Source organism: Saccoglossus kowalevskii, chromosome 8 (genome assembly GCF_978046115.1).
Source record: "Saccoglossus kowalevskii chromosome 8, keSacKowa6.1, whole genome shotgun sequence".
Lineage (NCBI taxonomy): Eukaryota > Metazoa > Hemichordata > Enteropneusta > Harrimaniidae > Saccoglossus > Saccoglossus kowalevskii.
In genome coordinates, this window is record NC_140648.1 from 21,258,467 (window position 1) to 21,273,361 (window position 14,895).

A 14,895-nucleotide genomic window follows, 5' to 3' on the forward strand; every position below is an offset into this window, starting at 1 on the left:
TTTTGTGTACAAAATTAGCTGCATAATTGCGTTCTAATTGTTTGTATCAAATGACTTAACGCTTTAAATTGGTTTTATAACTATAGGTAACGCAAAATACACATATTATTGCAATACAGAACATACACCCCAACATTTAGAATTCTCTACCTAACGTACAAAGTAGCTTCTTTCTTTTCTGAAATACATGTTTATTACTATTTGTAGGAGTGTCACTTGCGGCAAGGTCTTATTTTGAATCAATTGTCAAATTAGGAGAGCTTGCCAGTGAAACCAAAGCATCCAGACAATTAGGTAAGAAGTGCATTTTATACGTCTTTCAACATTCAGAACAGTATCATGATATTACAGTGCCTTCTGTTGGCCGCTTAATTACAATAAATACTTGAAGTACACTGTAAAGTATGTCAAGTAGAAAAGTACACATTGGGTAGATTTATTTTTCATGGCATATCTACTTCAGAAATGTTTTGTTTCCTTTTTCCCACAATCTGTGTGCAGTGAATCGGTCAAAATCCATTGATTATTCTTACTCAAATAAGTATCTACGTGTAAGTTTATTATTCATCAAACCTGATTCTCTTGTCTGGTTGTTCAATAACAATATTTAAAATAGTGTTGAAATAAAGTTATTGACAGACATGGTGTTCTGACAGTGTTGCATGATAATTCAAGAGGGAGGGAGTGAGGGAAGTTGGTTGAGATTGTTTTTGTCAAGAACAATTGACGCAAGAACATATTTAATTAAACTTCTAAAACAGTAATATCTTGTTGGTTCAGTTGATTGAAGTATACATATTGAAATTATTCATTGAAAAATGTCTACTGATGTGTTTCATTTGTGGTGAAGATTTTTTTTGCATTGTATGTATATATAGTGTATTTCTCCAAGGTCATTTATATTATGAGTTATGTTTCTTCTCAAGTGTGTCCACTGATACTGTGGTTAAATTAGTAGCTATACGTATATTCTATTTTTATCAATTATAAAGTTTTTCACTGGAATTCGCTACTTGCATATACAAACACACAAGTACGCAAAGTAAAGTTTTCTTTTCAAGAGCAGCGCGTGTGCTAACAACATTGCTTTACATCAAGCAGTATTGCTTATCAATTAAGCTAGAACAAAATATTGCAAATGTGCTTCTATCAAAACAAATATAGTAACTGTTACATTGCAATGGCACAAAAACCAATCTTGTTTGCTTACTGTTAGTTCAGGTGAACATTAAGATTACAATTATAACTAATTGTTCTGATGGCAAATTTGTGAATTTAAAATGGTGACATTAAATCACCATGTGAATCAATGCTACTAAATGCATTGGCACAAAACCATTTTTAGCTCCGCTGTCGACTTTGTCGAGCGGAGATTATCATATGAGTGATTGTCCGTCGTCGTCGTCCGTGTCAATGTTTTACTTTTTCGACTTCTTCTTGAAAACTACAAGCCTGAATGCTTTGATACTTGGTGTATATGTACCTTGGGTAGACCTCTCTGAGGTTTGTTTATTTCATGTTGATATCTTCAATTCTCTAATTTTGGTGAATATTTTTGTCATTTTTGGTAAAAAGTGATATTTTCGACTTCTTGTTAAAAACCGCAAGTGCAATTGCTTTGATATTACATATATAGGTACTACATGTGGACCTTTCTCAGATTTGTTCATTTTGTAATGATATCTTTAATTCTCTAATTTTGGTGAATATTTTTATCATTTTTGGTAAAAAGTGATATTTTCGACTTCTTGTTAAAAACCGCAAGTAATTGCTTTGATACTACATATATAGGTACTACATGTGGACCTCTCTCAGATTTGTTCATTTTGTAATGATATCTTTAATTCTCTAATTTTGGTGAATATTTTTATCATTTTTGGTAAAAAGTGATATTTTCGACTTCTTGTTAAAAACCGCAAGTAATTGCTTTGATACTACATATATAGGTACTACATGTGGACCTCTCTCAGATTTGTTCATTTTTGTGATGATATCTTCAATTCTCTAATTTTGGTGAATATTTTTGTAATTTTTGGTAAAAAGTGATATTTTCGACTTCTTGTTAAAAACCACAAGTCCGATTGCTTTGATATTACATATATAGGTACTACATGTGGACCTCTCTCAGATTTGTTCATTTTGTGATGTCTTCAATTCTCTAATTTTCGTGAATATTTTGGTCATTTTTGGTAAAAAGTGATATTTTCGACTTCTTGTTAAAAACCAATAGTTCAATTGCTTTGATATTACATATTTAGATACTACATGTAGACCTTTCTCAGATTTGTTCATTTCGTGATGATATCGTCAATTCTCTAATTTTGGTGAATATTTTAGTCATTTTTGGTAGAAAGTGATATTTTCGACTTCTTGTTAAAAACTGTAAGTCCGATTGCTTTGATACCATACATATTGTTCATTTTCTGATGATGTCTTCAGTTCTTTAATTGAAATGTGCATCGCTAACAGCGGAGCTATCTCAGCCGATAGGCTGCTTGTTCTTTATAGCAAAAGAATTTTCATTAATTTTAATATGGAGGTATAATTAATATATAATTAAAATAATATACATAAGAAATATAGTAACATTTTCACTGAAATAGTGCGACAGGTTGAAGTATCGCATGTAAACAGACTGCTATATTAGTATGCATGTATCTATTATCACCTCAGAATGTCATGAACTTTGAAATTTTTGTTTGACCAAGACTTATTGTTTTTACTATGCTACTATCAAGTAGGCTTCTGCCAAGATTGGAAGTCTAAGCAACATTAGTTAATACTAAATGTACAGTGTTTTTCATATCCAATTTCAAAATTTGTTACCAACTTGGCGAAAGAAATGAAAATGATGGAATTTGTTGGATTTTGCAGAGAATTGAAATGTGCTACAGTAGTATGCGCGTTATATTGAGCACTTATTTTCCCAATATTTAATTTACATTTAAACAATGACAATTTTTTGTAGTGGATCGTTTTAAGGACGGTGGTCATCATGCAACACATGTTCGAATTGAATATAAACAATATAATTTACACACGATGTGTGTATCAAACCCAACCCAACCCAACCCAACCCAACGCAACGCTGTGCGACAACCACCGCCCTTTAAATTACCATTGGTGGCAAAAGTGGCTCAGATTTGTTGTAGTCAAATCATCATGAAATTTGCCATTGATGACTGGTGAAAGACTAGTGATAGCCCAGATTAAATGTACCGGTATGCCCAAATAAGGAATATACATGTCTAAGTAAGGTATATCACTCTATGTACTTGCATGGTTTACTATAACACTGATATCCTCAGTTGTTGCTTGGACCCTATAAGAGGGAAAAAAAAAGTCTGTCATCGTCATGGTTGTCAGCGCTGTTGTTTCCATTATAAACTTCTTCTTTGTGTTTACACTAACTCGGGAAGTACTTATGTGATCTCATTTCAAACTCTGATATCTTTGATTTTAGTATTCGATTTTGGTATGAATAACTTATAAAATTCCTCCAATTTTGCTAAAACAGAACATTTGTTGAACGAAGAATGAAGACATTTAAACTACTGGTTTTGAGAACCAGATGTCAGTAAAAATCTTCCCCAAAATCTGTTAATCGGGTAGTGAACCAGATACAATTTCTTTATGGATTATACATTTTTTCTTCGCTAAAAGTACAAAATTCTTGCCCACTCCACCCCTTTTCGTTTGCCTTGGTATATTTCTATACTATTTGGGAACTTTTATGCAAATCATGTTATTTGAATAAGAGACCTCGAGATTATTATAGTACATGTTCTATTGAAGGTGCATTATTTTAGAATTGTTTTAAACTGTATGTTGATAAATACACTAGACTATAATTTATCATAACACTTGAGTTATTGTTTAATAGATCATTGTAATTCTCCATTATACATGGCCATCGGTTGATTTGGTCTGTACAATAACAATCAATGCACTACAAGTATCAATGTATTAGAATTTTTGATTTTTCTTCTAACGAATACTGTTGTTAGTTAATGATAAATCGTAATCGAATTTGGTCTACAGTATTAAGTACAACATTATTACCAATCCATTTTTTCGTCCATGAAGGTGCAAAATGTCATTATACAAGCATTAATACATGTACCGTATATAAACCCCAGCATTTATTTAAATCATTCATATTCTCAGTCAGACATACACTGTCCAGTCTGTGATCTCTCCTGAATTCTCATTACTCATTTATCTAAAATTCTAAATTCTAAATTCTAAATTTAAAAGACTAAAATTGTAATAGTCGAGCTATGTTCAAGTTAAAAAAAACATTCAGCTGGTTTGAATAGGATCATGCAACAATTGCATGTGTGATTGGTTCAGCAGGTGTTAGCACTTGGAGTGCTCACTAATGCATGCATGTAAGTGCACGTTTTTGGACATATTTTTGTTTATTCTGATGCAGTGTGAACACCAATATTTATCCTGTGTAAAGTATGGTAGTGATATTTGTACACTGTTATGGTTACCATGCAACAGGCATTTTGCATGTCTGTTTTCATTGACCTTGACTGTGGGACCCAGCAGGACAAAACTTTGTTTTCCCATTGAAAGTGCTATGTGTGTGTGTGTGTGTATATATATATATATATATATATATATATATATATATATATATATATAGAGTGCATCCATGTCAGAGCAGAGGTGAATTGAGGTGGGTTCTAATGACATGATGGTATGTCACTGTGTGCATTGTTAAATTCTTCACCTATCCGATAAAGGGGAATCAAATAAAGCAAGTTTGTTTGTATCAACAACCAGCATATCCATTATGGTTGAAAATTGATTGCACTTTGCATGGAGCAGGTCTTTCTCTGCATTGGGGAGTAATTGAGCTGTTCCAGTTTGTAACTGCACCCCAACCTCAATTGTCGATGAGTCAGGACTTGGCTATAGATGTTACCCCTTTGATAAATATGTTCCATAGTATGATTAGTGTATATATACAGCCAACAGCTTCATTTAAATTAATCACCAGGGGGTGTAGATGATAATTGGATCAGCTTTACTTGGTAGTATGGAAACAATATAAAAAAATCAATTTATAATAATAATTTTAAAGTATTAAAAACAGAATAATATTTGAGCATATCTAGCATACCAAGATAAAGACGTTTCAGGATAGATCAACTTAAATTTGTCTTGTTTGCTGTCTGTGTAGATATCCATTACCATTTAAACAACAGTTTCCATCAATCACTGTAGAGTTGATGTTATTTATTGCTAAGTTTAGGCTGCATTTTATTGGAGTAGAACTTTTGTTTCTCCAACCAATTTAACAAACATTATCGTATTATGTGTTGTATGGTTGTTCAGTCCAGTTAAGTTCAAAGCCGATCTTGAACAGCGCCCTTGTCTGGTGATTCTTGTTTAGGTGGTTTGGGAAATGTCTGGGCTCAGTTCTATTGGGGTAAACCCCCAGAACTTGAGCTTAAGCATTTGGGGTCCAATAAAATACTGTTGTGTAATGGAACAATACATTGTCCTGGAGTGGACTTGGAGTAGAAAATCATTGAAGCATGGTTTATGGGAGCTTAAAGGTATCCACCTTTAAGGTAGCGAGAAGGGAAATTTTCACTTTTTTCTTGATTTTTCAAAAATTGATAAAACGGTTACTTTAGACCTTGATACATCACCCCAGGTTTACAAAAGATCGAAATTGCGAAATAACGTTGCTCAAATTAGTGTTTTAAAACACTAGCAGAAAAGACTACAACTGCCGTTTGGTGGATATTTGCATAGTGTTTATCTTTGGAAGGAATTAAATGATAACATCTTATCTGTATACTCTGTTGTTGACGATTCTGATATAACGGGTGGTAAGCTTCCAGTTGCAAACAATGCGTGTTATAATTAACGTCCATTGTCAGCATTGTTGTCAGTCGAGACTTCGTCGGAGACTGAAACATGGTCATACAGTACTCATTTCGCCCAACCTTCCGCTTTTACATCGACCGCTTATCGCTTAATTTCCGACCACGCGGTCTTGTCCGACCGGAAACCGACCGCATTTTAATCGCGTTTTTTTTTTTTTCGCTCGCTCGCTCATTGAAAACATTGACCGCTCGCCCAAACACTGAAAACTGGCACATGGGTGGTCGAAATGGTGGTTTTGATAGTAAAGTGTGAACATACAACTAGTATTAACTATTATTACATTCTGAACGACACTTCAAATCTAATAGTTGTATTACACTTGTATTGTGAAAGCAACTGAACTGGGACCTCTTGTTACGTGTTTTGGGTGCTTGTTCTAGATGTAATATTTATTTATTTTTTATTTTAATGAGACAGTTACGTGAAAAAAGCCTAGGTAACTCCTTTTGACAGAGCAGAGAAACGAGGAAATGTTAGTGATTAATTCCAAAAATAACGATATCGAATCCACATCGGTCCACGTCTGGTAAAATTTGACATTCAATTTTTAAAATTAAGTCACGATCATTGAATGAGCTCGGTCAATACCGTATACGTACCGCAAAAGTGTTCCCACAAAAAATATTTTCGACTAAAAACGGCCACATGTCCTGAAAAAATCGAACAGAGCTTGACATGTATGAATAATTTATTGGGCTTAAAAGAAAAACGTGTCAAATTTAGTTATAGCCATAACTATTTGGTGGCCAGTCGATAAACAATTCAAAACTCAGGATTCACACGGAAGTCCTTCAGGGCTGAAAATCATCGACGCTACTCTGGTTTACTTTATTTCACAACTTGCAGAGAAAACTGATTCGCGTGAGCTTTAATGTATCTTAGCCTAGTATTTTCTTTTTGAACTAAGGTCAAATTCCACCAGTTTGTCAAAATATATGTTTTTCAGCGAATAATTTTGAAGCCTGTCACAGCACAAAAAACTATGTGAATCGACGCCGGTGATTGGATTGTACGACGACCCTTCAATTAGCGTCAAATATGCTTTGTTACAACATCATTGACTGGCTGAGAGTCACCTGAGCGGAGCACGAACTGGGTCACAGAACCATATTTGTCCGTATTATCAACAGGACTTTGCAAAATAACCACACCCACATTTTCAATCTTTTTTTAGCGCAGAAGTTGCCAACAAATGTAAAAAAAATCGTGAATATCATGGATTCGAATAAAATAAAGCAAGCGATTGATAAGGATGATTATTAATATTTTCCTCGATGCTCTTCGAATTTTTATTTTTTTTATTTCAAGGTAAGAAATGGCTAGTTGAAGTTGCATCATCTTCAATGCGGTTGTTTCACCGCGAACAACTCTAGCTCTGTTTTGGGCATGGTTTAGTTTGCGATGTAAAATAATATATATATTAAAATAATAATACTTGATTAATTATTTGGGGTTTCAGCCCACAAATTACGGACATGCTCTCCATGAATTACGGTCAATGTTTGTCTTCTGTCGGCTGATTGTCACGGTGTTGATCGACGCCCTTCCTAAACTCAGTATGGAGAAACCAACGGGGATCGACATTCCAAATAAACAACCGAAATTATCAACGAAAGACGAGATTTTTCTAGATATTTACAAACATACTGTCATGACAAACATATGTAAAATTAACAAATACACAAAGAGGTGTAATATTAGGTTTTATTTTAGGCTTAGAAATATTTTCTTTCACTCAGCCCATGCATGTAACTGCCATTTAGCTTTACGGTCCTTCAGCATCGGGGGAAAACAACAATAATTATACAAAACACATTGCGACAACTCAACAATCGGGAAAGAAACCCCAGACAACCATGTCGTACTTGTGTTGAAATACATTTTGTATTTTACATCAGAATATTGTTTAAAATAAAATATTCAGTCCAAGCCAAATCGAAGTCAAAGGGTCATGTTGCGTGCATATAATTATATATAGTTAAAACCAAAAAGTATTTGAACTTTTGTCAGGTGTTCAACATCTATAAAAAACAGAAAGACAATTATAAGACAATGTGAACCTCGGAAATTATTCTGTTAGTCCGAATTTTAAATGCGCGCGAGCGAGCAGGTGGGCGGTGATATTTCAGGGTTTGCGCGGTCGAAAATAAAGCGGAAATTGTCTGGTCGAATTCAACAAGCGGTCGCAAAAGCGAGAGAAAAAGGTGATTGGAAAGCGGAAGCGGGCGGGAGGTTGTGCGAAAGGAGTACTGTAACTTTGCACAACTTTCTTTTAAATCGTTTTATTTTCCAAGTCAATATTCTATTTTACTAATACATTTTTTTTCTAACGCAATGGCGAAGAAAAGAAAGAAAGCGTTGACAGACGAGGCAAAGAAAAATCTGCCACTCAGTGTCGCGCTCTGACACAGCAATTTTTTTTCAAACATCGGCCATTTTGTTTCACCATGAAAACCGTTTTATTAGATGTCTTATCAGAGACACTTGAAGGATTAGCTTGTTTGTAAACTGTCAGCGTGTACAGTGGGACAGTAATGTTTGTCAGAGGATTATCCTTCGTTGTTCGTTTGCATAACAATGGAAAACCCGAACGTTCCTGAGTACGGACTCAAATGCCAGCAGTTTTCTTCATTTTTCACGCTCGAGCTTGAAATTATTCATTATCTGACACTCTTTATGAGTTCTATGATATCAGTGGTTAATATGTTTGGCCATTTTAAGTGTATATTTATAATAATGCAGCAAATTTACAGTGTTTTATTAACCAAAACTGTTTTTCGCGTTTTTCTCGAGTTGAAGTTTTGATCGAGTACGACTCATTGGGACCGCCGCCAAATCAAGTGCGTTCGGACTAGGACATTCAAACTCGCAGTTATCGTTCAAAAGATAATGATGGTGCGAAATATGTCTGGGTTTTTAAAGAAAATGCTTTGTCACAGAATAATAGTCTGTTAAAGGTGCCAAGTATGAAATAATTTAAGGACAAAAAAACAAACCTGCATAGAAATCGGAATAATAGCTCTTTTGATTATCGGAGACGCATTTCAATGGGCTTGATTACGGACAATGCATGACGTAAATTTCACCAGGAAATTCCGCAGTGTGCTCTCGCAATCGCGTACTTAGTCATTTTTACAAGGTTCGCCATTTTTGATGTCACGTGATAATTATGTAAACAATGACTGTCCAGTTTGTGCGAACTTGTACCTCTATACTTAGTCTTTTGATATTTATAACCTATATTACTGTTCTGAACGAGACAACAGACAGAGAATGTTTTATTTAAAACCGTCACATAACCCTTCTCGCTACCTTAAGCTCCCATAAAAGACAGTTTAGTTGTACACACAAAATGAACAATCTCATTTTGATACCTTTGTGGCGTGATCCCAGGGATTGAGAAGTGGCAGTTTAAAATAAAGTAAATTTACTGAATGTTGCTAATGGATGGCATTTACCATAAACAGAACAATGATATTTTACTTTATTGAATTTGGCGACATGATTAACAAAAATATTAAGCAAGTTATTACAATATTTTGAGACATGAAAATACTGAAGTGATTATGCACTGTATTATGAGTGAATTTTTAATGTAAATATTTGGTTGGTGTACTTAAAACACAAACAAATGTTATGCCAGTCATGCACTACCTTTGCCAGAATAAATAAAGATTTAATGATTTTATAACAGAATCACGCATACTGTGGAACTTGGAAGTTTTATCTTTCAGTGCTATTTATTTCACTATATTGATAGTTGAATAGTTGAAGCATATTCACTTGAATTTAAATTCATGGATTTTCCTATTAAAATTTTAAAATGCTTATTTGGATTAATTCACCAACAATCTAGAAATTTTTATTCCTCAATAGCAATGAATTTTAGCGCGATATAGATGACTTCTAGATTTCAGCATTTTGTGGTGTTTTTGTCCCAATGTGCTTGTCTCTTTCATAGCCAGCTGCTTATTACCGGTAATTTCTCTAAGTATAACACTCTGCCTGGGAGGTAAATGTTCAATGTTATAGTTGGGTACGTTTCGCTTATTAGTTTGCATTCTCAAGACTGTGCATGTTGGGATCGTTTTTGTCATAGTGTTCCTTCTGGTGAGTGTTTAATAGTTTTGATAGAAAATAGTGTTTACTTTCGCTTGGAATTAATTTTCGCTATTTTCGCTGAAGGAATAATTCAGTGAAAATAAAATCCAGCGAATATACCTCCTTTCTCGTATTTTACATTCAACTCGCCAAAAATCAGTGAGAATAAATTCCATACAAAAAAACACCCAAAAGTTTTTTTTCAGCGAAAATTAATTCCAGCTAAAATAAAGTATTTTACAGTACCTAAAAACAATTTTAATGACAGTGAATGTATATAGAAATGACTAAAATGGCATGACAAGGATTATAGACAGATACAAGACAGTGACAAGAGCTAATAGCCCCAATTGTAATACTGTGATAACTTCAAACAAACCTATATGCAGGTACTAGAATAACATTCACACTTACTTAATTACATTAATGTTGCATCTCAGAGTGTCAAATTGTTTTTCATATTTTATTTACTTGTATATATTATGAGGTTATTACGAGAATGCCACGTACTGTCTGAGTGCATACTTTGCAGTATCCTCATAATAACCTTATTATTATACATCTTTTCCTCCCAGGAATACATCATGGAAATGCCAAAATCCAAAGCGCTTAGAACATATTTAGCGAACTTTTTTGTGTTGGGTCTGGTCAAACCCTGGGCCATGTTTGTTTTTATTATTAGAGGACGCTTACGTGCGTGATCGTTCCATATTTGGAATTTGCATTTCCAAATATGGTTGGATAAAAATACCCAGTGCAATACTGCAAAATTACGGCACGTTGTAACTTATGGCGTTACTGTCACAGATGTATAATAATGTATTATTAAACTGAACTGAATTGTTTTCCTCATTCACAAAAAAATCAGTCGACTTTGTTGAGGTAACAATCAAATCACTGGCAGGTGGTTGGTAGCCTTGTTCCTATTATGTTAAAGTTATGTACTTTTGTCTAAAAAAATTTGTTGTACATTAACAGCACTAATTGATAAATTGTTACACCTACGAGAACGTGCCAATGCATTTATTCACCATCTTGCATATGCAGATTTCTGTGTAAACCAAGTCGGTATTGAGCAATGTAGTCTATAATTTTATGTACCTTGAAATACTTTATTTTAGCTGAAAAGAATTTTGGATGTTTTGTATGGAAATTATTTTCACTGATTTTTGACGAGTTGAATGTAAAATATAGGAAAAAATGTGTATTCGCTGAATTTTATTTTCACTGAATCATTCCTTCATGGTGAAAATAAAATATTCTACAGTATACCATTTTTCCTATATTTTACATTAAACACATAAAAAATAAGTGAAAATAAAATTTCATACAAAACACCAAAAAAGCTGTTCTAGCGAAAATTAATTCCAGATCAAATAGTATTTTATGGTATGTCAATGACAAACTGTGTGTATGAAAACGTTCACTAGTATACATAAATTATTAGCAAGCTATTAGTTCTCTCATCTGTGACTAAGCAAAATCACTGTTCAGTTTATGGGTTTCATTGTGAAAGCTATAAATCATGTCTATAATGTTATGGTGGCGTGATTATGAACAAACATACACTTGTGTATATCCTTTCATGATTAAAATGAATGTAGACTGAATTTTCTTTTCTACAGTGAGATTTTAATCGCTTGCTTACTCCTATTTTTCCCCTACTGTTTTTTGGTACGTCTTGAAGGCTTTTGTGTTTTTATATGGTAGATGGCTTACCACAACTTGTAATCATAATGTGTGGGTGGAAGAATGTCAAACCCTGATCATGCATTTTCTTTCAAGAAACAGTCAACCATTTAATTTTTTTGTCGCTGTCAATTTCTGTGATTTGACAGCATTCATGAGGACAAAGTTTCACAATAGTCGGGGCGTCTGGTTGTCATTGACGACAGACTACATGAAACATCTGACTGCTGCAAAATGTTAATGCCGTTTATATTCATCTATATAAAAAATAACGAGTGATTTACATGTTGTGAGTTAACATACATATATATATCATAAAGTACGGTCATAGTAATTTCATACATACCACATGGGAAGGGTTTATAATATACCGGTAGTACTGGGGTATATGCAAATTGGGTGTAATATGCGACGAAGATTTGAAAAAGAGAATTAACTTTTTCAGCACCAGACTTTCTTGCCAAAATTTTTTGCACTTTTTTTCTTATATTCTTCAATATTCTAGAAATGAACCCTAGTTTTGGAGCCAACAGACAAATTTGCGTCAATATTCAGTTTTTACTCGAAACATTTGGCTATATTTGTCCCAATCTTTTGAAGGAAAGTGCTGACTTTTAAGTATTGGGATACTGTAAAATACTTTATTTTCGCTTGAAATTAATTTTCGCTATTTTCGCTGAAGGAACGATTTAGTGGCAATAAAATCCAGCAAATATACCTTTATTATATTTTACATTCAACTTGTCAAAAATCAGTGAAAATAAATTGCGTACAAAACACTTTTCAGCAAATTAATTCCAGCTAAAATAAAGTATTTTATAGTATAATGAGCTGTTTTTATGCATGTTTAACAAAGTCACTATAATCCTAAAGTATATTATGGTCAAGATCTCCTCTCGTGTTCTTAGCTTTCTATTCTCTATAATGTGCTATCGTGCGGACCAATAACACTGTTGAAATCTGAACAGTATGGCTGAGTGGTGACAGGTTGTTAACTGAAATAAGCTTTCATTGCGTGTAAAACTCGAACAAGTAATAAAGAACAGTCCCCATGTGTTTTATTATTATTATTATATACTGTGAATCAATGGTTCTATTTTTCCAATAGTGTGGCAGAGCCATTTCATACTTGGTGAATGTGATTATGAGGATTGTGTGAAAGATGTGACCTTTAATCTAGTTCAATATATTGCTATATTTATAATAGTAATATTATTTTTAGAGCCCATGGGGATCTTCTTTTCAACTTGACAGTCAGGCTCTGTTTGTGTGTGGTATGAAATTTAGGTCACGATCTTTCTTCAGTTAATTCCAAGTTATCAAGGAGTATGATGTTTTGTAACAAAATAATCAGTTTATCTGAGACTGCATTATACTAGAAAAAAAAAATTGCTCAACCTTTGGGTTTCTACCAAAAATTGTGAAAATACAAAAAAAGGGACTTTTATAATATGTTGCAGAGATTTTTTTTCCTTTTTAAGATGATTGATTGATATATTTTCTTCTTGAATCTTTTGTCTAATGAACCGCAAGTTTCATGATTTTAGTGAAGTTTTCATTCCTCGTGTGATCATATAAATTGAAGGTAACCAAATTGTTTATTGAAAATACGATGGTACTGCTGGTATTGTATTTGTTCTAAAAGTCATGGTAGAATACTGGATCATTCATTACGATACGATATGACATGCCATGCCTGTTTTTAGTGTAAATTGTGCATGTACAGTGTAATTGCCATGGTACAGATTTGTTTTGATATACAATGTATTGTGTAATATTCAAGTATAGGTGTGGTTTGGTTTAGTGATTCTTAATTCATTGTTATTCAGAAGTGTCTACTAAGTAGGTTGCTGAAAGTTTGAATGATTTGCAGCGTCACTGTAAATGATTGGTAGTTTAAATTTTATAAATTTTTTGTTTGTCCGGTTTTTATGTTCGATAAAACGCAAGTTCTTGCAGTGAATGGAAAATGGTGTATTTGACCTTGAACAAATGTAGCAGTATACTGTGGAATACTTTATTTTCGCTGGAATTAATTTTCGCTGAAAAGGCTTTTTGGGCGTTTTGTATGGAATTTATTTTCACTGATTTTTGATGAGTTTAATGTGAAATATAGGAAAAAAAGTATATTCGCTGGATTTTATTTTCACGGAATCATTCCTTCAGCAAAAATAAAGTATTCGACAGTATATTTATTGTATATGGCTGAATTGGTAGAAGGGAAGTTATGCTAGATTTGTTGAGTGATGGAATAATTTTAGTCAGGTGTTGGAGTTTGTTTATAAACATAACAGTTGTTTACATATGGAGGCAAAATACAGAAAAAGCTTAAAGAAGAAATACTGAAGTGGATTTATAATATAATAATAGTTTTAGTAAAAATTAGGTAGTTAAATTAATAGGATTACAGTGTACTTTTTACTAGATCAACCTTATACTATTAAAGGAAGAATATTTCATTGTAGATGAATTCTATCATATGAAAACAAAATGAGACTCCATGTAGAACTAACAGTACCAGTTGTTTGACCAGAACTCATGCATCCATAAGACCTATTAAGGGGAAGGAATGAATGTTGGTGCTACATTTTGCTTACTGTATTATGGCAGTTTTTAGTAATTTTGTTGATGATTTTGAACAAAGTGGACATAATTGCCTAATGAGTAAAAGTCTTGTTCAAAATTAAAAAAAAAAATATGACAAAAAAATTATGCGTATTTTAATTTAATAATAGTGCCAAATGTTGACTTCGATGCTGAAAGGGATGAGGATGAAATATTGTTAGCTTGTGTGAACAAGATTACGCCACAGAAATGTAACTGAAGGAAAATAACGTGTAAAATGATCTCCTGTTATCCTTACTTACTGGGGCTATAAATTTGTTTCTGTATAACAAGCCATCAATATCGTCTGCTAATTGACTGACAATTCACCTGTGTTGCAAGCAATGTGTTCTCTTCTTGATTGACAACTGAAAAAAATAACCTTTCCAGATATTTGCCTTTTCAAGTCATTGTATTAGGGTAACGTGGGATTCAAACTTTGATGTAAATACAAAATGTACCATTTCTTGACCCCCCCCCCCCCACACACACACACAAGGTTGTTTAGTGAATCTAAAGGTCATGAACCATTATCAGCATCCCTGCCAGAGGTGATCTGTACCTAGAATAATTTATGGCTCGATTGAGATT

General features: G+C 33.4%; 1 protein-coding gene across 2 annotated transcripts in view; it reads left to right on the forward strand.

Annotated features, from left to right (window-relative positions):
- LOC100369533 (BAR/IMD domain-containing adapter protein 2-like) overlaps nt 1-14,895 on the forward strand; it is a 38,660-nt gene that overhangs the window by 3,267 nt on the left and 20,498 nt on the right. For both annotated transcript variants that reach the window (XM_006821253.3, XM_085502334.1), the window contains exon 3: nt 208-294. In XM_006821253.3, coding sequence (XP_006821316.2) covers nt 208-294 — 87 coding nt within the window. The remainder of the gene's footprint in view (nt 1-207; nt 295-14,895) is intronic.